The sequence below is a fragment of the Hyaena hyaena genome, unplaced genomic scaffold (genome assembly GCF_003009895.1).
Source record: "Hyaena hyaena isolate Hyena2069 unplaced genomic scaffold, ASM300989v1 scaffold_18, whole genome shotgun sequence".
NCBI lineage: Eukaryota > Metazoa > Chordata > Mammalia > Carnivora > Hyaenidae > Hyaena > Hyaena hyaena.
Window position 1 is genome coordinate 2,088,444 of NW_024080649.1, and position 24,747 is coordinate 2,113,190.

Below are 24,747 nucleotides of genomic sequence, written 5' to 3' on the forward strand. Positions count from 1 at the left end.
CCGACTAAGCCACCCAGGCGCCCCAGATAACTTCAGGTTCTTAAATTTAATGTCAAGATTTATTTTTTAATCTTTATTGGCTGGTACTTTTTGTCTCTTATTTAAAAAATCTTTCCCTTTGCCAAAGGTTTTGTTTTGTTTTTAAGTTTATTTATTTATTTTTAGAGAGAGCACAAGCAGGAAGGGGCAGAGAGAAGGAGAGACAGAATCCCAAGCAGGCTCTGCACCAACAGTGCATAGTCCAGTGTAGGGCTCAGACTGATGAACCATGTGATAATGACATGGGCTAAGGTCAGAAGTCCCACACTCAACCTAGATGCTCCCCCTTTGCCAAGGTTTTCTCTTATTTATTTTTATTTTTATTTTTTTAGTGTTTATTTATTTTTGAGAGAGAGAGGTCGCGCGCGCAGAAGTGCACACGCTTGTGGGGGAGGGACAGAGAGAGAGGGAGGCACAGAATCTAAAGCAGCTCCAGGCTCTAAGTTGTCAGCACAGAGCCTGCTGCAGGACCCAAACTCAAGAGCTGCGAGAGGGGCGCCTGGGTGGCTTAGTCGGTTAAGCGTCTGACTTTGCTTAGGTCATGATCTCGCGGTTCGTGGGTTCGAGCCCCGCGTCGGGCCCTGTGCTGAGTGCCAGCTCAGAGCCTGGAGCCTGTTTCAGTCTGTGACTCCCTCTCTCTCTGACCCTCCCCTGCTCATGCTGTCTCTCTCTCTCTCCTAGAAATAAATAAAAATATTTAAAAAAAAAAAAAAAAGAGCTGCGAGATCATGACCTGAGCTGAAGTCAGTTGCTCAACCAACGGAGCCACCCAGGTGCCCCTCTAAGTTTTTTTAAAATATTTGTTTATTTTGAGAGAGAGGGAGAGAGCATGTGCATGCGCAAAGGAGAGGGGCAGAGAGAAAGAGAATCTCAAGCAGACTCCAAGCTGATAGCACAGAGCCCAATGTGGGCACAATCTCATGAAATGTGAGATCAAGAGATGCCTAACTGAGCCACCCAGCTGCCCTTAAAACTATATTTGTTAAAAGTTGTTCATAATCTTTAATCTCTCTCATATTGGCAGCATATATAGTGATATCATGCTCCACGCCCCTAACCCTTTATTCCCAGTTTTTGGTTACTTCTTTTTCTGCCTTTTGTTTTTTGATTTATCAGAAGCTCATCGATTTTACTAGATTTTTGAAATAACGAATTTTTATAAAAAATTTCTATAAAATCTGTATATTTGTTTCCTAGTTCATTAATTTTTGTGCTTTATTATTTTTATTTGCTGATTTAGAAATTATATTATAGTCCTCTTTCTCATTTTTTGAGGCAGATGCTTACCTTATCTCTTGTCTTTTATAATACATTTCTTTTTAAATATTGCTTCTAAATATGGCTACGCCCTGAGTTTTGATATATAATTTTAAAACGTTCATTTCTAGATTTTCTAATTTTCTTTTGATTCAGTTTTTTACCTGTGAGTTTAGAATTTCTCAATGTTTGAAATTTTCTTTTTCTTTAGTTATATTTTTGTTATTGAGATCTCTAATTTGATGTACTCACGTCAGAGAATATTGCCCTTTTAATACCAGTCCTGTATTAATTATGTTCTGCTGCATAGCAAATTATCCCAGAATTTAATGGCTGAAAAGGGTTATTATTATCTCACCATTTCTGTGAGTTTGGAATCTGGGCTCAAGCTTAGCTGTGTGCCATGGCTCTGGGTCCCTCACAGGCTGTGATCAGGGTGTCACCCTGTTGGGCAGTTACCTTAAGGCTCGACTGAGGGGAATCCACTTCCAGGAGTCTGGCCTCTTAATGTTTCTTCCCAGCTTGCCAGCTCATTCGTGCATTTTAAAAGATTTGCAAGTGTTTTCCCTGTCATTAGTTGCTTTAAACAGAAGGGTCAGGGTACCTATGGAGCCAAACTGTTTCTGGTGGAAAATGTATATGTGTCAGCTACTAAAGACCTGAACTAAAAACAAATGATTTCCTGAGGAGGGGATTATTTTTTGAGACAAGGAACCCGTGTGAATTAGGGTCCAGTAAGGAAACCCAAAGCCATGGTACTATTTGAACAGAGGGAGTTTCACAGGGGGAATTGGTAACACAGATGTGGGAGGCCTGGGAAGCAAATGGGGGCACCAGGGTTACGTAGTGGTGGTAATCGCAGGAAGCAGCTAACTTGCCTAGGGCTGATGCCACAGCCGAGTGGGATTCGTGAGCCTGGAAGCATGGAGGAGAGGTCCTGTGGAACCGGTGCTCAGCTCTCCGAGAGGGACAGCTGCTTGAGTGCCGCTCTTGTCTCTGAGGTGCCCAAGGTGGCCGGAGATGAGAGTATGGAGAGGAGCTGGGGAGGAGTTGGCATCTGGAACTGGCTGCCACTTCTGGGAGAACCCTGATGAGAGCAGCAGCCATTTGGGAAGGAACAAGTTTTCTGCCTCCTACCAGCCAGCCGCCCTGTAGTTCCCCTGTTATCCTTACCTAATAGCTGGAAAAGGAGAAGGTTGTTGGCAGAGCCCCAGCCCCTCTAAGCAGAGTACAGAAGAGTGGTTGTGGAGGGGAGGGACAATCACCAAATAAAGGGTGAGAGGCTGACCCAGTGCTTTTGGAGTCTCTCAAGCCCTGCTTTACTCAGCTAGCCAGTGCTGTTCCTTGAGAGGCCAGAAAGCCATGGAGCCAGCCTGACCTCCACACTTCACTGTATCCTTGGTTTATTTATAGTAACTGGTATGAAGTGATAGCTGTTTCTCCTTTTCTCTTAGAATATAAAATATTACCAGGGTATCCGGGCTGCTGTGAGCAGGGTGAAGGACAGAGGACAGAAGGCCTTGGTTCTTGACATCGGCACTGGCACGGGACTCTTGTCAATGATGGCGGTCACAGCAGGAGCTGACTTCTGCTATGCCATTGAGGTGAGCCATACTCTCCAGATATGTGTCCTGTGTCTTGTGTGGAAGGTCTGTCTTGCATCTTGCCTATCCATTTGTTTACAAATGCTCATGGAGTGCTCACTCTATTTCAGGCATAGGGCCAGGTTCTAAGGATATGGAGATGAATCAGACATGTTTCCTTACTCCATGGGCTCCTTTTCTCCTCTGAAAACAGTGGTTCTCAGCCTTGGCCTGATGTCAGAATCACTTAAGTACTTAAATAGCTTCAGAAAATACTGATGGCTAACTGCCTTCCCTGCCTCCCCACCCTGCTACACTGAGCCAGTTTTAATTTAATTATTCTGGGCTGTGGCCTGGGTGTTGGGAGTTTTGACTGTGCACCAAGGTTGAGACCTGCTAGTTTAAATGTCCCCACAGAGCTTGCTCTCTTACTGCGTTTGTCAGTAGTTGGGCAGTCTGTCATTTCATTCCTTTATCGTAACATTAAACATGTATTGTTTTGCTGATAATGTAAATAACGCATTCCACTATAGGAAATATGGTAAACATAAAATAAAAGTAGCGTGTTAACACAAAGTTAACTATTGTTGAAATTTTGGCATATTTTCTTCCCAGCTTTAGGGAAAGGGTGGCATATATGTGAACACTTTTTCCGACAAGATTTGGTTTGTATGGTGATTGAGTTGTGAATAACAAAGTCCCAAAATAACAGTGGCTTAAACAAGATAGAAGATTTTTGCTTTCTCACATAAAGTCTGGAGACAGCAGTCTGGGTATTCTACTCAGACTCCTTCCAGCGCCTCACCACTCCTTCTCTATAGTGTGGCCCTCATGCCCATGGTCTAGAAAGGTGGGCATTTTAGGTTGAGGGAATACGTGTGGTATCATCTAGAGTCAAGTGTCAGGGTAGAAATCCAGAAAGGTAGATTGTAGCCACACCGTGAAGGACCTGAGTGCTACAGTAAAGACTTCTAACGCCAACATCTTGAGTTACTTGTTCTTAACCCGATATAAGAATAATGGGCTTCAGGGCCACTTGGGTGGCTCAGTCGGTTAAGTGTCTGACTTCAGCTCAGGTCATGATCTCACTGCTGATGAGTTTGAGCCCCAGAACCTGCTACAGATTCTGTCTCCCTCTCTCTCTCTGTCACTCCCCTGTATGCACCCTGTCTCTCAAATGTAAATAAACATTTTTAAAAATCTTAAAAAATAGTAGGCTTCAGGTCTCCATGGAAGTCCTGAGAGAGATGTGTGTGTGTGTGTGTGTGTGTGTGTGTGTGTGTGTGTGTGTGTGTGACTCTTTGCACTTGTTTGAGGACTTCATAAAAAGATGAAGAGTCATTTCTTGGTCTACTAGGGTGTCATCAAGATTTTTTTTTTTTTTTTGAGAGAATAGAGAGAGAAAGAGTGAGAATATGAGCAGGAGTGAGGGAAAGGGAGAGAGAGCATCCCAAGCAGCCTCCACACCCATCACGGAGCCTGATGTAGGGCTCTGTCTTAAACACTGTGAGATCATGACCTGAGCCAAAATCAAAAGTCAGATGCTTAACCAATTGAGCAATCCAGGCACCTCCATCATCAAGATTTTTAAACAGATACAAAGAAATTTGTTTTAGGATAATTACCTTAGTTAGCCTCAAGTAAATTTTATTATCCTTACTTTACAAATGAAGAAACTAAGACTCAGAGAAGCTAAAGACTTAATCCCACAATTAATAAATAGGAGAGCTAGACCTGGAGACTTGGTCTTTTGGTTCCTAATTAAGGTACTCACTCTACAGAGTTATCTTTGATGGGAAAGGATGTGTGTATATGTGTATATACGTATATATATTTATGGTGAGAACATGTTTTCTGGCATAATTGGTAGGATTGTGCTCTTGGGTTTTTCTGTATATTCCCATCTCAGTTACTTGGATTTCTGATTTCTCTCTTGATGCACTGGTCTGTGCTTCTCAGATTATCTCTGTTTGGCTTTTGACATCTTATGGTAGCCTCCCAGCTTTTACTTTAGTGACCATCTTTTGAACCTCTGGACTCCATTCTGGCTGGACTGCCCTGTGGTTTTCAACTCTGCTTGAGCTGTACAACTGGAAAGACAGGTCTAGAACACTATGAGTGAGAACCTGCTGGTCTCTGGAGATGAGCGTCTGAACCTTTAGAGAGTGGCATGTACAGGCGGATTTGCAAACTCATTTGCAGATGTGACAGGTGAAGTTGGCACTGTAAAAGATTGTTCAAGGAGAGAGTAAAATGAGAAGGGCAGAGCTGGAGACATGCCTCTGAGAGGAAGAGTGGCTAGTAAAGTCAAGTTCAGAAAGACACAAAGAGACCCTAGAAGGCAGAGGTAGAAGCCAAGGTTGCATGTTGTGGGAAAAAGGAAGGGGTCAGCCAGTGTGGATGTTATAGCCCAGCATTGTCATATAGAACTTTCTGTAATGCTGAGTAGTTTCTGTAGCTATGCTGGCCAATATAGTGGTGCCTAGCCACATATGGCTGCTGAGCACATGCAGTATGACTAATATGAGGAACTGAATTTTTAAATTTCACTCCGTCTTAATCAACTTCTATTTAAATGCATGTGGTCATTGTATTAGACAGCACTGATGTAGCCGTTGAGTAGGATGAGGACCAAGAGAGAGCTGTTGGGTTGGTAGCTAGGAGGTGACCTTTAGGTGGTATTTTCAGGGAAATAGGGTTGAGGAGTAGACAGAATAAAGGAATTAGACGATAACTCTAAACTTCTCTTTTAATACATTTGAAAAGTGACGAATATTTTGGGAAGGTGTATTAGTTACAGTGATTTCTGTGGCAAATGCTTTGAGAATAAAGCATGGTCCTTGTAGGACCTCACTTTCCTTCCTTCTTTGTAAGAGCAAGAACTCAGGAATTTCTAGCAAACCTCTCCTTGGGTATCTTTGGCGAATAAAATTCAGTCCTGTTTAACTTACCTCAGTGACCTGGCCTGAGAGATTTGGTACACAGACAGGTGTACCACTTGGAAGGTCAGTCCCCTAAACTGACCGAAGGGGCAGGGGAGTACACAGAATGATGTTGGGAAGTCAACTTCATGGGCCATTCCAGAAAAATGTGTTTTGGGAGAGATCTTGAGGCCCCTGTGGCTGAGGAGGAGACTGTGAATTTCAGAGCTTGAAGGTTCAGCAGAAGAGATGAGTGATAATGTCGAGAGGCAGGAGGGGTGAGGGGATGATACGAACTTGTGATACTTTGGGTTGGAGGCAAAGTGATGGGTAAGAACTGAGGTCTTGAGGCCCTCAGACTACATCTAAAAATATCAAGCAAGATCCTAGAAATAATTTGAAACAGATTGGGATGATTTTTTTCTAGCTAAGCACATATGTATCCTTTGCAGAAGAATATAGCATTTCCCCCTTGATTTTAATAAAAGAAGTATGTGTTCATGGTAGAAAATAGGAAAAATGCAGAAAGGAACTTAGGAAAAATGGAAATCTTGTCCTTGTGACCAGTTACTTTATCATTTTGTTCTATTTCCACTCTGTAGGTGTGGCCGCATGTGCATCTGTATGTTTTATGCACTGTCGTGGTTGGAGCCGTGCAATCTAAATTGGGCAAGCTAGAAAGTAAGAGTTGGAGGGGCTCGTGTTTAGGGATAAGCGAAGGGTTCAGGAAGACTTCTGGAGAAGGGGGGCTGTCCTGCAAAGTTGGATTTGCCTTGGCAAGTGGGGGTAGGTCAGAGAAGACACAGGCTTCCTTAGTGCACAATGAGGTCAGTGTGGCGGGAGCATCAGTCATGGGTTGGGGGTGGATTAGGAGGGGAATAAGGCTGGGGTAAATAAGGTATTTCATATTATGGAGGTCCTCGAATACCATAAAATAGAGGCTGTATTAGGCCAGCATCGGGGATTTGGGACAGTTTTGAGCTAACGCCTGTTTAACAACTAATACAGTAACAGTCTCACTCCCTTCTAGAGAGCACAACACTTGTCCAGCCCCACACCCCAGGTTGTGGATTTGTGATGCAAATCCCCTTGCTGCTTTCTTCTAGCCTGACACTGACACCTGCTGTTCTTGCTAGGTAGTGCAACCTTCCTGGGAAGCCCTGCCTCCCCAGTGTGCCTAGCATAGAACTCCCACAAGTTAAACCCAGCGGATGGCCTTCCCTTTGTATTCATTTTCATGACATACATTTGGAGAATAAACTATTTAAGTTACAAAGATGAAGTCTTGTTTATTTAGATCAAATCAGCTCAAGGAATATTTTGCCTGTATCAAACAGTAACAGAGGTACATTTTATATATTAAGAAGGAAACTCTGTAATGAAGACCTCTTTTACTTCAAACCTTAGAACCTGTATCATGACATATTGTGCTAATCTTGGATGTTAGGATGTTATTTATTTCTCATTTTTACTTGGGTTTTGGCTCCAATTTCTAGGTTTTCAAGCCCATGGCTGAAGCTGCCGTGAAGATTGTAGAGAAAAATGGCTTCAGTGATAAGATTAAGATTATCAACAAGCATTCCACTGAGGTGACGGTAGGACCAGGTAAGATCAACACATACTGTTTTGAGAGATGCCTAGGTGGCTCATTTGGTTGAGCATCTGACTCTTGATTTCTGCTCAGGTCGTGATCTCATGGGACTCTGCACTTACAGCATGGAGCCTGCTTAGAATTCTCTCTCCCTCTCTCTCTGCCCCTCTCCCGATAGTGTGCTCTCTCGTGCACTCTCTCTCTTTCTCTCTCTCTCTCAAAAAAAAAAAAAAAAAAAAAAAAAAAAACCATACTGTTTTAAAAGCCTTATTTATCACTCTTGTAGGAGAGAGGAAAAAGTTTATTCTGGTTATCTGGAATAAATGTATTCAGGTTATCGCAGAGACATGGGGCTTCTCCATATGGTCTGAAGATAAGTACTTTGCTTCTCTACTAGTGAAAACAAATCAGCAGTGAGTAAGCCAGAACTAATCATGCTCAACAGTGGTGAGACAAATGAAACTTCCTTTTGCTTTAAGCAAGTTGAAATTCCTGTGTGACAGCTCTCAGAGATTTGAGTTTTATCAGACGGAAGTAAAACTAAGTAGATAGCAGAAAGAGGTTTGCTTAGTGCTGACATCCTGCTTCAGCACTGAACATGAGAGATTTGCCTGTATAGCACAGTCTCTCCAGGTTTTCAGAATATTTTTTTATAATCTAGACATTTTTGAATCAGACTTCTAAAATTTCACATGCCACTGATACTTGGAGAGACAGTGGAAAGATGTGCAAAAGAAGCTTCTGGGGTGAGGTTACGGATATCACCACAGTTTTTTAAAATGCAGTATTTTAGATTGAAAAATCTATAAAAGGTCAACATTTTTGTCCCATTTAAAAAATTATTTTTTATTTTTATTTAAAATTTTTTTAATGTTTTATTTATTTCTAGGAGAGAGAGAGAGACAGCATGAGCAGGGGAGGGTCAGAGAGAGAGGGAGACACAGAATTGGAAACAGGCTCCAGGCTCCGAGCTGTCAGCACAGAGCCCGACGCGGGGCTCGAACCCACGAACTGTGAGATCATGACCTACGCGAAAGTCAGACGCTTAACTGACTAAGCCACCCAGGTGCCCCCAAAAAATTATTTTTTAAAATGGAGAATCTAAAACATGCACAAAAGAAAGGATTAGTGTCCCCTTTATTTTTGAATCCTACAAAAGAGTGTGCAAATCATCACATTTTTTAATCACATTATCAAGGTATATTTACATAAAATGAGTACATCTGGGGCACCTGGGTAGCTCAGTTGGTTGAGTGTCTGACTTCGGCTCAGATCATGATCTCACAGTTCCTGAGTTCAAGCCCCCCATCAGGCTTTGTGCTGATAGGTTAGAGCCTGGAACCTGCTTCAGATTCTGTCTCTCCCTCTCTCTCTGCCCCTCCCCAGCGCATTCTCTCTCTCTCTCTCTCTCTCTCTCTCCCTCCCCCCCCTTCCTCCCTCTCAAAAATAAACATTAAAAAAAATTTCTTTTAATGAGTCCTATCTATCTTAAGTATATAGTTTGATGAGTTTGGACAAATGTAAACACACTTGTAACCTCTTCCACTTTCCAGACTGTAGAATGTCTTTATCATGCACAAAGAGATTCCTCATGATGCTTTATAGTCTTTCTCCTCCATATCACTAATCCTAGGCACCCACTGACTGCTTTCTTCAATGTCAATTACATATCCCCCTTTCTAGAAATTTGGGTAAGTAAAGTCACCCATGTGTATTCTTTTATGACTGTTTTCTTTTATGTAGCATAATGCTTTTGGGTTTCATCCACCTTCTGTGGATAAAGAGTTGCTGAGTAGCACTCTCTGCATGCATAATTTAATTTGTTCATCCCCTCACCTACTGATGGACATGGTAGTTTCTTAGCTCTTTAGGTTTACTGGTTTTTTCTTTTGTGGTGTCTAATCTGCTAAGTACATCTGGTGAACTTTTTATTTCTCATATATTTTTCATATCTAAAGGTTTCCTTTGATTCTTTTTTATAACTTACATTATTGTTATTTGTTTATGTGATCTTTTAAATAGTTGTCATATCTATATTAGTGGAGTCTTTAAATTTATTTTTTTTTTAGAGGACATTACTTAAAGTTTATTTTGAGAGAGACAGAGCACGCACACATGTGTGAGCAAGTTGGAGAGGGACAGGGTGGGGGAGAGAATTTCAAGTAGGCTCCACACTGTCGGTGCAGAGCCTGATGCAGGGCTCAATCTAATGAATGTAAGAGTCAGACACTTAACCAACTGAGCCACCCAGGTGCCTCTGTATTAGCTGTTTTAACATCCTTGTCTTCTGCTTCCACTGCCTCAGTCTTTCCAGGTCTAGTAATTTTTATTTGGATGCTGTGTATGGTGGGAGTTTTGCATTGCTGAGTGCGAGAGTTTATTGTCTTCCTTTAAAAACTTTGGGGTTGCCTGAGTGGCTCAGTCGGTTAAGCGTCCAACTTTGGCTCAGATCATGATCTCATGGTTTGTGAGTTCGAGCCCCACATCGGACTCTCTGCTGTCAGCGAAGAGCCTGCTTCAGATTGTCTATGTCCCTCTCTCTGCCTCTTCTCTGCTCACTTCCCCTCGAAAATAAATAAACATAATGTTTTTTTAATTAAAAAAAAGGCTTGGCTGGTATGTAGTTGGGCTACTAGTAGATCAGTTTGATCCTTTGGGGGCTTGTTTTTAAGCTTTGTTGGACCAGGGTTAGAATAGTTTTTTATTTTATTTTTATTTTTTTTTATTTTTATTTTTTTTTAGTTTTTTATTTTTTATTTATTTTTTTAAGATTTTTATTTTTAAATAATCTCTACACCCAATGTAGGCCTTGAGCTCACAGCCCTGAGATCAAGGGCCACATGTTCCACTGACTGAGTCACCTGGCACCCTGGGTTAGAATAATTCTAAGTCAGGTTTTCTCAATAGTAACATTTTGGGCCTGATGATTCTGTGTTGGGAGGAGCTATCTTGTGTATTGGAGGATATTTACCCCTGGCTTCTAGCCAGTAGAAACCAGTAGCACCTACTCTCCCACTGTCATTTGTATCGACCAGAAGTGTCTCCAGACATTGCCAAATGTCCTGGGGTTAGGTGGGGGCAAAATTGCCCCCTGTTGAAAACCACTGTTCTCTCTCTTTTTTTTTTTAATATTTATTATTTTTGAGAGAGACAGAGTGCGAGTGGGGGAGGGACAGAGAGAGACAGAGACAAAATATGAAGCAGTCCCCAGGCTCTGAGCTGTTTCAGAGCCCAATGCGGGGCTCAAACTCATGGACCGGAAGAACGTGACCTGAGCCGAAGTCAAGATTCTTAACTGACTGAGCCACCCAGGCGCCCCTGAAAACCACTGTTTTAAGACTACCTAGGTCACACTAGCATGGCATGGCTTTTCTGTGGTCTCTGCTTAGTGCCTAGTGCTGGCTGATTGGAACTAGAATGTTTCTCAGTCCTCTGTGAGCTCTGGAAATTATTCGCTTTCTAGCTCTATGGTCGTCCTTTGCCTGGCTTTCTTTACTCTTCTCTTCTATGTATGTGAATATATTCAACAAGGGGCTTCAGGGAGGGCCTGTGCATATTTCAGAAGTCTACTTCTGTGTAACATCCTCTCTGGTCTCCCTCCTGCTGGCGGCCGCCCTTGAGCCCCAGCCACCTGCGCTCTCCGCTCCTGTTGCTGTCTTCTTACCTCAGCAAGACTGCTACAGTCCGCCTGACATCGTGCTCTTTGTACAGCGTCTGGAAACTACCTACTGGCAGAAAGCCAGAGAAGTTGCAGGGGTCACTTTGTTTCTCAGAGAACAAATTGTGCTGCTGCTTATTCAACATCTGAAAACACTTGTTTCATATATTTTATCTAGCTTTCTAGTTGACTACAGTTGGTGGGTGAGTTTGATCCCAGTTACTCCACAGCTGACTTGGGAAGCAGCATTTGTCCATCTAGTCATGTGGCAAAGACATACAGGGCCCTGGGGAAACCACCCTCCTCAGGCTCCCACTGCGCCCTCCGCGTTAGCACTCACATGCTAGATACTGGGCTCTTCAAGAGTGTTTATTGAGGGGCGCCTGGGTGGCTTAGTCGGTTAAGCGTCCGACTTTCGCTTAGGTCATGATCTCGCGGTTCGTGGGTTCGAGCCCCGCGTCGGGCTCTGTGCTGACTGCCAGCTCAGAGCCTGGAGCCTGTTTCAGTCTATGACTCCCTCTCTCTCTGACCCTCCCCTGCTCACGCTGTCTCTCTCTCTCTCCTAGAAATAAATAAAACATTAAAAAAAAAAAAACTATTAAAAAAAAGAGTGTTTATTGAGATTCAGTGGATCATAAAACTTTGCTTATTTGAAGCAAACTGGATAATAAACCATTTTAAGTTACAAAATTGGTTTAAAAGTTATTCAGGAGAATAATAGAATTGGCAGGCTTGGTGACTGATTAGATGTAAGATGACAGGGAGGAATCAAGAATTCAGCCAGATTCGTTGGGATGAGCGTTGGGTGTTGTATGGAAACCAATTTGACAATAAATTATTTAAAAAAAAAACAACCAAGAATTCAGCTGATATTTGCTGGCTCTTGGTGGGTGCTAGATATTGTTCTAGGCGTTGGGGTAAAATGGCAAGCAGAGCAGACAGGGTCTCTGCTCTCCTGGGGCTTCAGGGCTGTGTGACTGGTGGGGCCACTCACTGAGGGAGAAGTAGCTGTGTAGGGGCGGGGTGCGGTTTGAGATAGTACATTTCCGTTTGAGTTGGGCATGATATCAGAGAGGTAGGCAGTGCCACTCAGGAGGGCAGTCTCTTTCCCAAGAGACAAATGTTTCTTATCAGCCTCCTTTCATGGCATCCTGCCATTGAGCACAAGGATACTCATGGAAAGTGGACAGATTTGGGGTACCTGGGTGGCTCAGTCGATTGAGCGTCTGGCTCTTAATTTCAGCTCAGGTAAGAACTCACACGTTCCTGGAATGGAGCCCTGCATTGGGCTATGTGCTGAGAACGCAAAGCCTACTTGGGATTCTCTCTCTCTCCCTCTCTCTCTGCTTCTCCCTTGCTCTTGAGCATGTGCGCACACACTCTCTCCCTCTCTCAAAATAAATAAACTTTTAAAAATAAAAAAGAAAGTGAAAGTGGACAGCTTTTACCTTTGCTGTCCTACCACCACCACCTGGGGCATTATCTCATTACCCTTGTTTTACAGATTAGGTGACTGATGGTCAGCACTGAGGGTTCAAGGCTGGAAAGTGGGATCCAGCCCCAGGTCTCCATGACTTCAGGTTCAAGCTCTCTCTACTTACACCCTCCTTTGAGCTTCCTAAATGCTTCTCTTTCCTTGTGTTATCCATGAGACTTGTCTTCTGTGTAGGGAAGATGAGTGGGCTTTGTCAGAATTTGTGTGGCATTACAAGTGTTTACGGTTAATTGTCTATGATAAATAGCCCCTTTCAAAGTTTATTTTGTCTCTTGGCTCATTAAAAATCATAATTGTACAAGTAACATTGCATTACATTATAGAGGTTCATGTAATAGATTCAGCAAAAAGATCTTCCCTAATCCTAGTATTCTAAAACAACTATTACTTGGGGGATTGTTTGGTAGCAAGAAACTAAATTAAGGAGGATTTAGTGAAAGGAACTGGGGATTCTGAATCCTGGATCTTGTATCATTAGAATCACACAACCTCTCTTGGTTTGGTTTTCTCTCCCTCTGTGCAGCCTGGAAATATTAGAAATACCAGCATTCAGGGGCACCAGAGTGGCTCCTTCAGTTAAGTCTCCTACTCTTGATTTCAGCTCAGGTCATGATCTTATGATTCATGGGTTTAAGCCCCACATTGGGCTTCTTGCTGATGGCATGGAGCCTGCTTGAGATTTCTCTCTCTCCCCCCATCTCCGTGCCTCTCAACCATTCGTGCTCCGTCACTCTGTCTCAAAAATAAATAAATAAAAAATAAACTTTAAAAAAAGGTAGCAGCATTTTTTATTTTTCAAGTCATTTTTGTTAATATGCTAATGGTTTAATTGTTAATTTGCATCTCTCCAATTGCTAATAAGAACGATACATTTTTGAGGCACTTGGGTGGCTCATTTGGTTAAGCATCTCATTTGGTTGATCTCAGGGTCAGGAGTTCAGGCCCTGTGTTGGACTCCACACTGGGCATGGGGCCTACTCTAAAAAAAAAATAATAACATTTTCCATTTATTTGATTGGTTGATTTTTCTTTTTTTAAAAATTTTTTTAAATGTCTTATTTATTTCTGAGAGAGAGACAGAGACAGAGACAATGTGAGCAGGGGAAGGTCAGAGAGAGAGGGAGACACAGAATCTGAAACAGGCTCCAGGCTCTGAGCTGCCGGTCAGCACAGAGTCTGATGTAGGGCTCGAACCCACGAAGCGTGAGATCAAGACCTGAGCTGAAGTCAAACACTTAACCAACTGAGCCACCCAGGCGCCCCTGAGTTTTCTATTTTGAATTATCTGTTTGTATTTTTGCCTGGTTTTCTTTTTGGAGTTTATAGCTTTCTTATCAGTTCTGCAAGTCCCTTGCAATATTAAACTTACAGAAAAATTGAAAGAGTGGTAGAGTGGATACCTATATTCTCTTAAGCAAGACTTATCAATTGCTGGTATTTTGATGTGTATATGTATATCAAAATGGGGTTTTTGGTGAGCCATTGGAAAGTTAGTTGTGTGACACTACTGCATTCTTCAGTATATGTATATGTTTTCATTTTAGTGATCTGTTAGCCTTTTATCTTTCATGTATTTGTTGTAAATATTTTTTCTCATTGCTGCTTGCTTCTGGCTCTTCCCTCATGTTTCTTAGATGGTGACATGCCATACCGTGCCAATATCCTGATCACGGAGTTGTTTGATACAGAACTGATTGGAGAGGGAGCTCTGCCTTCCTATGAACATGCACACAGGCATCTCGTGCAGGTAGGGAACCGAGGGCCTCCCTTGAGCATATTGCTGTGATCTCAGCTGGCTCATACAGGTCTCACTGATACTGTGTGCTCTGCACAGCCTGAGCCCTCAGTACTTCTTTGTACACCTTAGGGTACCCTTGATTCCTGTAAGACTCTGGTTCTCCTTAATTAGGACTTCTCGATCTTTTATCAGGTCTTCATTGGCTAGAGTCAAAAGACAAGAAACTGTCTTTAAACTCAGTTCAGCAAACATTTTTTGAATGCCACCTGTTTATAAAATGTTTTAGCATCCAGGGAGAAATATAAAACATCCTCCTTGTTTCTAAGATCCACACTGGTCAGTGACAGTGAGGACTGGATAGGCTAAATGGAGAGGCAGACAGAAAAACCACTAACATTTGTTTTAGGATTGGTGGATGGGGTCTGGGATCAGGAGATAAGGGCATGTGTAGAGAGGGTGGAATTTGGAAAGGCACTGAGGAGAGGGAGAGGTATCCCAGGTAGAGGACCTACTTGGTAGGTCAGTGAGAACACCACACCTGAGCAGACTTGTGAGCTAGTTAGGGAGCAGGTGGAAGGCCTTGAATGCCAAGTCATTCCAGGCAAAAGAATTTGGGTAGTAATAGTTTCGGGGAAAGGCGGAGGCATGCTGAAAGTGTTATCTCAGAGATGTTGGGTTTTTTTTTTATCGACATAAACTTCCCCAGAGGCAAAAGCCAGCTGGGGAGGTGTGAGTGTCTGCTTCTTTTCCTGCCACCTGTCGTGTGGGCACCATCCAGGTGATCCTACAACTGTCCCAGTCTGGGGCCCTCTTTGGGGATTCTTGGTGTTTCCACAGTGAAGAATGTGGCTCCTTTCATGACAGTCGGGGCCATAGTCTACCTTACACAGTCAGCATGTGACGGTGATTGTTCCACAGATCCCCACACTGTGTGAGATGTCTCTTTGTCTCCAACACGTGAAATCTTTTTCTAGTAATTTTAGTAGTAATTATTTCTGTTTCTCCACATTAAAACCGTCAGCTAAAACAAAACAAAAGCCATCACCTAGATGAATCCCTGAAACCGAGAATAAAGATGTTAGAATTACGTCAGTGTTGCCCAATCGGTCTTTCTCTAATTCATTTAAGAATTATGAGGTGCAGGTAGCCATCTGAAGATTCCTTTCTCAATTGACCTTGCAGCCAGGCATCCATTGTCTTTTTTTTTTAATGTTTGTTTATTTTGAGAGAAAGTGAGCAACTGGGGGGAAGGGACAGAGGGAGAGGAGAGAGAGAGAAAACCCAAACAGGGTTCATGCTGTCAGCACGGAGCCTGATGCACAGCTCCATCCCACAAACTATGAGATTATGACCTGAGCTGAAACCAAGAATCAGACGCTTAACTGACTGAGCCGCCCACGTGCCCCTCCGTTGTCTGTTCTAATCACTGTCCCCATCTGCCCACCCTGTTTCCCAGCTTGAAAGAGTTGTGGCTTTACACAAAGGTTTCCATTACCTTGTCCCTCTTCCTGCCTTGAGACAGTCATGGAACTAGGTTGCTGGCCTATCTGACAGATAGTCCATGTGGTAGTGAATGACCCAGTGATTGATCTGAGAAGGTAAATTTATCAAGTGCCTTCATTTTGCTGGGCTCCTTTTTGAGTACCAGGAATATGAAGATATACTCCCAGACAGGCAGGTAGGTGAGCAGGTTATCACAGTACAGTTGGAATTATGCTCAGATGGTCAGTGGAGTGAGATCCTGCCCACTCTGGTAGGGGAAGATGGGGAGCATCAAGGACGATGAAGCTTGAGCTGAGTTGGTCTTGAAGAGTAATCAAGTGTTGGCCTGGCAGATGGGGGTATTTTCAGTAGAGCAGGTCAACATGCACAAAGATGTGAAGAAGAGCTGGTATGGTGCGAGTTGTTGGCATTATAGTTTGTGTGAGAGGCAGAGCCACACTGAGATGGGCCACTGTGCTCCAGAAGGTAGTGTGGTACCACAGGAGGGGATTGACATTGGATTCATGGAGGCAGGCAGGTGGAGAGCAGTTGGGGTGTAAGAGCAGAGGTAGGAAGGCTGATTAGAAGGTGTTTGGGGTCATCCAAGCCCTGAGACTGAGGCGGGCCTCATCTTAGACCAGGAAAATGGGCCTGAAGAGGTACACTTGGGGAGGAGGAAGGTGGTTAAGGACTTGGTAATTACTTAGATGTAGAGGTATGGAGGATGATGCCAGCATTTGGGGCATGAGTGACTGGATTGGATGGTGGTGTTCCCTACTGAATGGGAGGATGGGAGGAGGACCAAACCTGGGAAGGAGGGGGAGAGGTGAAGGTTGGTTGTTTGGTTTAGACAGAGTTTGAGCTATCTGAGGGTCAGCCAAATAGAGTGAACCAGAAGGTCTTTGGATATGTGGTATTTAGTAAATGAAGATTGACAGACTGAGCTCCCTCGGGGGAGAATATTTTGGAGGGAGAGAAAGGTGGGCCAGACCAGGTCTGGAGTTCTCTCTGAAGGATGAACAGGGGAAGCTCAGCCCTCTGAAAGAGACAGAGGGGGAGAACAGTACTTCTCATCATGGGCCATGCCTGGAGACATTTTTGGTGTCACAACTGAGATGGCGGTGCTGTTGGCATCCTTGTGGATAGACGCCAAGGATATTGATAAACATGGTATGATGCGCGAAACAGCCCCCACAACAAAGGATCATCTGGCCCAAGAGGTCATTAGTACTGAGGTAGAGAAACCCTGTGCCTGTCATTTCCCTGTAGCAGTACCTGTGTCTTCTTCATGGCTGGGCCCCCGATGCCTGGTACATAGAGGTTGTCGGATGAAAGAATGCGGTAGGAGGGAAACTGGATGAGGGATTGCAGCCAAAACCAAACAAGGGGAGTGCTCAGTGAGGCCAGGAGGTTAGATCATCTGAGGTTAGACACTTGTCCATTGGGCTGTGCATTAAGAAGGTTCTGGCTTGGGGCGCCTGGGTGGCTTAGTCGGTTAAGCGTCCGGCTTTCGCTTAGGTCATGATCTCGTGGTTCTTGAGTTCGAGCCCCGCGTCGGGCTGTGTGCTGACTGCCAGCTCAGAGCCTGGAGCCTGTTTCAGTCTATGACTCCCTCTCTCTCTGACCCTCCCCTGCTCATGCTGTCTCTCTCTCTCTCTCTCTCTCCTAGAAATAAATAAAAACATTAAAAAAAAAAAAAAGAAGGTTCTGGCTTCTGGGTAAGAACTGTACCTAAGAGAAGCTCTGAGTCCAGTGCCAGAATTACTGCTTCATAGGAAATCTTGGACTCTTTCTTCAAAGTTGGTGTGGGAGTTAATCAGCATAACAATTAAGGGTTATTTTTTGAAGTATTTAAGTGTCACGTAGCTAGGAACTTGTCTGACATAAATCATTTTAGGCCTAACATGTATTCTTTTTGAAATCTGGTTCCTTTTTTTCCTTTCCCAAGGACATTAGGCCAAAAACGGTTCACTGTTCTGAACCATTTGATGCTGCTAAACTGACCTGATATCAAGGAACAAACCAACCAACTTCCCTCCTTCCCTCCCTCCCTCCCTCCCTCCCTCCCTCTCTCTCTCTCTCTCTCTCTCTCTCTCTCTCTCCCTCTCCCTCTCCCTCCCTCCCCTTGAGAGAGACAGAGTACAAGCAGGGGAGAGGGGCAAGATGTGGGGAGAGAGAGAAAGAGAGAGAGAGAGAGAAAATCCTAAGCATGCTCCATGCTCAGTGCATGTAGCCCCACACGGGGCTCGATTCCAAGATCCTGCGATCATGACCTGAGCTGAAGTCAAGAGTCTCACGCTCAACTGCCTGAGCCTGAGCCACTCAGGCACCTGGAACAAATCTCTTTTGATCAATGAGAATTACTGTGGGTTTATTTTCTATTTATGCTGGTTTGTTTTTTCTTCTTTTGTTTTTTTAACAAATGTAGGAAAACTGTGAGGCAGTGCCTCACAGAGCAACTGTCTATGCGCAGCTGGTGGAGTCCAGGAGGATGTGGTCGTGGAACAAGCTCTTTCCTGTCCGAGTGCATACCAGCCGTGGAGAGCAGGTCATCGTGCCCCCCTTGGAACTGGAGAGGTGCCCTGGTGCACCCTCTGTCTATGACATTCAGTTGAACCAGGTGTCGTCTGCCGACTTCACTGTCCTCAGTGATGTGCTGCCTATGTTCAGGTACCAAGGAGCCAGCCCAGCTGACTGTGCTTTAAGATATTTAGTGGAATTGGGGTCTTTAGAAATTCTTTATGAGTGAGAAGGAAACCTAGCTGAAGTCACCTGCTTCTGAAGGCAGGAGTCCATCCAAACAAGTCTCACTGCTGGTGATGTCACCATAAAAGCTTAAAACTGGAATGTGTGGGCTTAAAATATGCTTAAGTTCTTGCATATTCTTCCACAGTGTGGACTTTAGCAAGCAAGTCAGTAGCTCAGCAGCCTGCCACAGCCGGCAGTTTGAACCTCTGGCATCTGGCAGAGCTCAGGTGGTACTCTCCTGGTGGGACATTGAAATGGACCCTGAGGGGAAGATCAAGTGCAGCATGGCTCCCTTCTGGGCACACTCAGACCCAGAGGAGCTCCAGGTAAGAGGCGGTAGCTGAGCACGTTTTCATGTAAATCAGGAAACTTGTCCACTTCTGGTTGTGGGAAAGTAGTATGTTGAACCTTAGATTCACAAGACTTTAGAGACAGAAAGGACTGGGTCAGGATCAGTGTCAGAGAAGAGTTAAAAAAAAAAAAATCCCAAAAATGTAAGGCTACCTATCATAAGGTATAAAATAGATCTCTCAGCTGAATTCAGGCACTAGCAGGCAGACGGACCACGGGAAGCTTTGGCGCGCTGGCTCTCCTGGGTTCTAGCACAGCTCCTCTCAGCTGGCTCCCCTAGCACCCCTCGCCCCCGAGTAACCCCAGAGGGCCTCAGATCAGCTTGGAATGGAGGACTGCAGTCTGTCTACAGACTTATTTTCTATGTGGCCTCAAAATCTAGCTTTTCTAAAAAAAAAAAAACAACTACCTTTTCTAGCTCAATAGGAAGTGGGTGGAGGACGTGAACTACAGAAAAGGAAATGCAGAGTACTGTTTAACATGTGAAAAGCTGTTCAGCCTCCTAAGAGCAGTGCACATGTAAACTGCAGCGAGACAGGATTTTCCACCTGTTAGTAATAAAGTTCAGAAAATTTGGTGCCGAGCTGTGGGGAAGCAGGCCAGTGAACATCAGAGCTTCTGTGGAGCACAAGGAGGCCTAATCTGTCACCATGGGCGGGACGCCACGTCCACACATTTAGGCTCTTGGACAGACTGATGTATGTGTGTAATGACGTGTGTACAGGATACTCATGACAGCCCTGATTTGATAGAAAAGACTGGAACGACCTAGAAGTGGGGGACTGCATGCCTACCAGTGCTAAGAGAGCTGCCTCTCAGCACTGATGGAGAATAATCTCTAGGATGAGTATTAAGTGAAACAGAAGTAGAGGTGAACAATGTGTGCTATGCCAACGTTGGTATATTAGAAATAAAATGCATGTGTTATGAGTGTATATGTCTGGTGGGTGTGTTTAAAAATATATTTGGAAGAGTTCACGTAAATGGGTAAAAATCGTTGCTTCTGAGAAGGGGGCTAAAGGTTAGGGGTGAAAAGGAAACTTTTTACTCCACGACCCTTTTATGTCTTTTAATTTTCTCTCAAGTGCACTTGTTGTCCAGTCCTTATTCACACAGACTCAAAGGGAAAAAGCGTGGGAAAGGTGCTTCAGGGCCAAGGAATCAAACCTTCATTTTCTGCCTGGGAGGCCCTGGGGCGCCATCCTCTCTGTGTTCTCTCGTCCTGTTACCACTTGCTGAGCACTGGATTATCTTGCTTGCTTACCTGTTGGTTCTAGGTGTAGATGCTATGACTTCCGAGGATGACCTTAGCTGCTCCCCTGCTCTCTGAGTTACTGCTTCAGCCAAAGGGTCATGACTGCTGCAGGATTACAGTCCTCCACCCCCTCCCGGGCCTTTAAGGTCCCCCTTCTCCCTTCTGCCCTCCAGTCTGGCCCTGGGCATGTGTGACTCCGAGAAGCAGTGTGTATGAACGTCCCTCTGGTCCTTTGCAGTCTCCGTGTATATTTGGGAGTGGGAGGAGGGCATCGGTCAGAATTCTCCCACAGAATTGAGATTGACACTGGGCTGCTTTCTTTCTCCGTGGGAGTGTGAGGGACAGAAAATTAGCATAAGAATATAAATGTTAATGATTTCATTTGCATATCTTCAAAGTGCTACTATGTCTATTTTCTCCTTGAATCCTTGTGGAAGAAGACTTGCTGGGGAACCACATACTGCCCAAACTGAAACTGAGACCCAGCCCAGTGAGTGATTGGAGCAGGGCCTTCTGTCTAGGCAGCAGTAGTGGCTGCTTGTCCCCAGGTCTCCTGACTTTGTGTCTTTCCTTTACCAGTGTGTCCTTCCTTTACCAGTGTTTTGTACCAGTTTGTGCCCTTCCTTTACCAGTGATGGCTTATGGACTGTTAGAAATTTGAAGAACTATTTGCTAATGGATTTCTCTCTTGACTTCACTAAACTGCTCTTGGTCTGAAATATATTCAGTCCGTCTCACCTTGGTCAGTGAGTTCTGTCAGCACACCTTTATTATTATTTGTAATGTTTATTTTTTTATTTTTGAGAGCAGGAGCACGAGCAGGGTAGGGGTAGAGAGAGAGGGAGACACAGAATCCAAAGCAGGCTCCAGGCCCTGAGCTGTCAGCACAGAGCCGGATTCGGGGCTTGAACCCACAGACCGTGAGATTATGACCTGAGCCGAAGTCGGACACTTAACCAATTGGGCAACCCAGGCGCCCCATGTCAGCAGACCTTTAGCTTGAGAACTGGGGAGGCTGGTGAGTGAGAAGGACTTGATGATGATCAGGGAGCATTGTGGGAGCCCGGGAGGGGTCGGGGAAGGCTTCTTTTGTCTTTGGATCAATTTGGAGATTGGTTTTGGAGAATCTGTTTTTTCTTCTTTGTAAGTGTTTCCGTATTCTATGGTGGGTCTAGTTACATTGTCATTTTCTAGCTTTTATGTTCAAATAGACGTCTTAGTTACATGCGAATATTATTCACCTGACTTGTAGTTAGATTCAATTCTGGGTAGTGCGGAATGCTTCCTGAGATGTAGGGCTGGTGTCAGCCTCATTTGCATCTGTGCCTGGCAGTGATCTTGGAGTCTCACAAGGGCTAAGTTTTTCTTCGTTCCTGATGACGACAGAGAATGAGTACAGGTTTGTCTCATCAGAGTTGAGCTTAGGCATCTACTTTTTAGGACAGTTCTTTCTTTTTAAAAAAGAGGCTTAAAGGTTCTGAGAATAATAAACCCCTTTGTGTAAAACAAAAATGAATCCAAAGTCACCCAAGGCTCTGTCACTGCATATAACTCCTTTTGATCTCTTTCCATATGAACGGATTTTGTCAGTACTGACTTGTGTTTTCATGCTGCACTAGTCTTCATAGTTACCATTTTCAGTGCCTGTGAATATGCTGAATAAGGATTTGTAGATCCATTTCTGAGCTGCTGGACATTTGGGTTGGTTCCAGTTTTTGCTAGTATAAATCTGTAAAAAGGGTGTTCATGAGACTATAGCTTTTTTCCCTTTTTTGTTTGGGCTTTCTTAGCTTAGAATCTTGTATGCGGGGTTTGTAGTGCCAGAAAGGATCAACACAGCTTATTAAGTTGATTCTGGATCATTGTAAACCACATGTCACAATTTAGAGTATTTCAGGTCTTCAAAAACTATTTAATTCAAAACTATTAATTCGAAACAGAACAAAACCTTTCTGTACTATTTCCCCAACTTTTTATTTTGAAAAATTCTAAATCCGCAGAAGAAATGAAAATAAACATTGAGATGCCCTTTACTTAAATTTAACAGTTGTTTACATTTGCCATATTTGCTTTCTCTCTCCTTCCCTGTCTGCCTCCCTTCTTTGTGCCTATGCACACGTGAGGTGGAGGCTTGCACATGTACACATACACACCCATAGGACAGGCTGGAGTCCCCTCTCCTGAACCCCTCTTGAAGACTGCTTCCCTGGGCTGTATCCTTAAAGCCAGCAAGCCTTCAGGACATTAACCTATCTGACTTGAGAATCATCTTCTTTAACTCTTTGGCAAGAGTAGTCGTCTGTAGTCCACCGCATGGTCTCCCTGTAAGCTGAGTTTTGGCTTAGATTTTGGCTCCTGGATTAGAAAAGTTGCTCTTTTGCAACTTGGGGACAGCTGATATCTCTGTTCCCTGTTTCAGTGGCGGGACCACTGGATGCAGTGTGTATACTTCCTGCCACAAGAAGAGCCTGTTGTCCAAGGCTCAAGCCTCCACTTGGTAGCGCACCATGATGACTACTGTGTATGGTACAGCCTCCAGAGGACCAGGTATGCCCCGAGTCTTGTGGGGGGCGGGGAGCACTGGGCCTGTGACACTGTGCACTTATGTAAGTCCGGGTTATAAACCCTGTAGGGGCACAAGTGGGCATGCTTGCATCTGAACAGAATAAAATAAGAGCAAAAGTTTGTGACTAGATGTTTTAGTGCCCGTTGGCATGTACTCAGAAGAGACTGCCTTGGTTTTAGGGCCCCTATTTGGGAGAGACCTGGAAGAGAAGTCTCGAATTGAGGGATCCTCCAACCTCTAATGCCCACTTGAAAGCCAGTTCCTAGACTCATACCCTGTGGCGGATGTGGTTGTGCCCACCATGGCTTGTCTCAGTTTTACTGGGGCAGGTCCCTGTGCCATGCCTTCATGCTTGCCGGGGTCTAGCAGGTTATGCTCATCCTGTGTGTCTGTTTATTTCCTGGCCTAGCCCTGAAAAGAACGGGAGAGTCTATCCGGCACGCCCCGTGTGTGACTGCCAAGCTCACCTGCTCTGGAACCGGCCTCGGTTTGGAGAGATCAATGATCGGGACAGAACTGATCAATACATCCAGGCCCTGAGGACAGTAAGTGTCCGGCCGCTTGGGTGGTTATAGTCAAGAAGGAGTTTGTCGCATGGGCCTCAGGTCATTGCTTGCTTATAATTAGCTGGTTTTGATTTCTGTGCCACTTGGTTTTTGAGTGGGTTTCGGGTGGGCACTCAGATAGTAGCCCGGGAGCATGTTACTGGACTTTCTGAGGGCTTGTTCTCTGCTGTCCTGTGAGAATCTCTGCCTTGGAGCCGTACCCCAGGCCCCCTGCCTTTGTCCCTCTGGACACTTTGCCTTTATGGTCACTAGCAGGTCCTGTGGGTAATCCCAGGGGATTCAGCCATCCCATTCTTCCTTTCATCTGCTGCCTTCTTTCTAAAATTTTCTAAAATGTAAGTCTGGTTATGTAACCCTCCTGCCTGAAACCTTTGCTCCCTGCTGCATGTAGCAGGATTCTCAGCTCAGGACTATACAGAGGGTTTGGAGGAGTGTCTTTTGGACCTCTTGGAGTCGTATGCAGAAATATGTGCACACATATGCACATGTATGCATTTTTGCAGGAGGGAAGATCCCAGCCGTCTAAAGTTTCTCTCAAAGGGATCTATGACCTGTAAAGGAATCCCTGCCTTTGGCAAGTCACTCAAAGGCCCACAGCTACCTATGCTGTAACCAGAGAGGGAAGAGGCTTGTTGTAAACTGGGAGATGGCCTCCAGCCAGTGGGGCAGGTCTTCAGCCGGACCTTCTAGGACAGCTTGAGGAGAGTCTCTTGACAGTGAGGTCTGGGTAGGGAGAGGTGGGTGAGGGGGGTGCATTTGGAGGGTGGGGGCTGCTTACTGCCTACAAGGCAGGCACGGCTATGGGGCCACAAGAAGATGCAGCTGGGTGTTGAGGGGGTAGAATCAGATTGAATGATCACAGAGTGAGTGAGTGGCGCTAGGAGAAACGAAATGTTTCTGTCAGTTTGCGGACAAGAATTTCGTGGCATACTGTAAAAAAACATGTGTTGAGGTTGTTATTTTCCTGCAGGTGCTGAAGCCAGACAGTGTCTGCCTGTGTGTCAGTGACGGCAGTCTGCTCTCCTTGCTGGCCCATCACCTTGGGGCACAGCAGGTACTGGACACCATTCTGCCAGCTTCCTGCAGGCAGTTCTTGAGTTTGAATGTTACGTGGTCTTGGTACACAGTTCTGTGACTAAAGATCCTTGCGAGTGCAGCAGCCATACGTGTGGGGGCTTTGGGGTTTATTGCCTCTGTGTGCAGGCAGGAGTCAGGCTGCAGCCATTCCTATATAGCTGCAGCTCCAGTGTCTCAGTGCACCTTACTAGGGTCAGTGCAGAAAGTGGATGTTGTCTTAGGGGGTAGTGAGCACAGGTAGACTTGGTCAGGTGGTACCTTCTGCCTTGGAATTATCTTGTTGGTTTTTAACTTTTTTTTTTTTTTTAACCTTTATTTAGAGGAAAAGAGAGAGAAAGAAGGGCGGGGGTGAAGAGGATATAAAGTGGGCTCTGCATTGACAGTAGAGAGCCTGCTGTGGGGCTCAAATTCAGAAACTGC

At 44.6% G+C, this 24,747-nt stretch overlaps 1 protein-coding gene across 3 annotated transcripts in view; it reads left to right on the forward strand.

Annotated features, from left to right (window-relative positions):
- Window positions 1-24,747, forward strand: part of PRMT7 (protein arginine methyltransferase 7) — a 44,984-nt gene that overhangs the window by 11,901 nt on the left and 8,336 nt on the right. For all 3 annotated transcript variants that reach the window (XM_039222736.1, XM_039222750.1, XM_039222741.1), the window contains exons 4-11: window positions 2,751-2,900; window positions 7,297-7,405; window positions 14,179-14,291; window positions 18,193-18,434; window positions 18,658-18,838; window positions 22,538-22,665; window positions 23,094-23,229; window positions 24,221-24,304. In XM_039222736.1, the coding sequence (XP_039078667.1) occupies window positions 2,751-2,900; window positions 7,297-7,405; window positions 14,179-14,291; window positions 18,193-18,434; window positions 18,658-18,838; window positions 22,538-22,665; window positions 23,094-23,229; window positions 24,221-24,304 (1,143 nt within the window). The remainder of the gene's footprint in view (window positions 1-2,750; window positions 2,901-7,296; window positions 7,406-14,178; window positions 14,292-18,192; window positions 18,435-18,657; window positions 18,839-22,537; window positions 22,666-23,093; window positions 23,230-24,220; window positions 24,305-24,747) is intronic.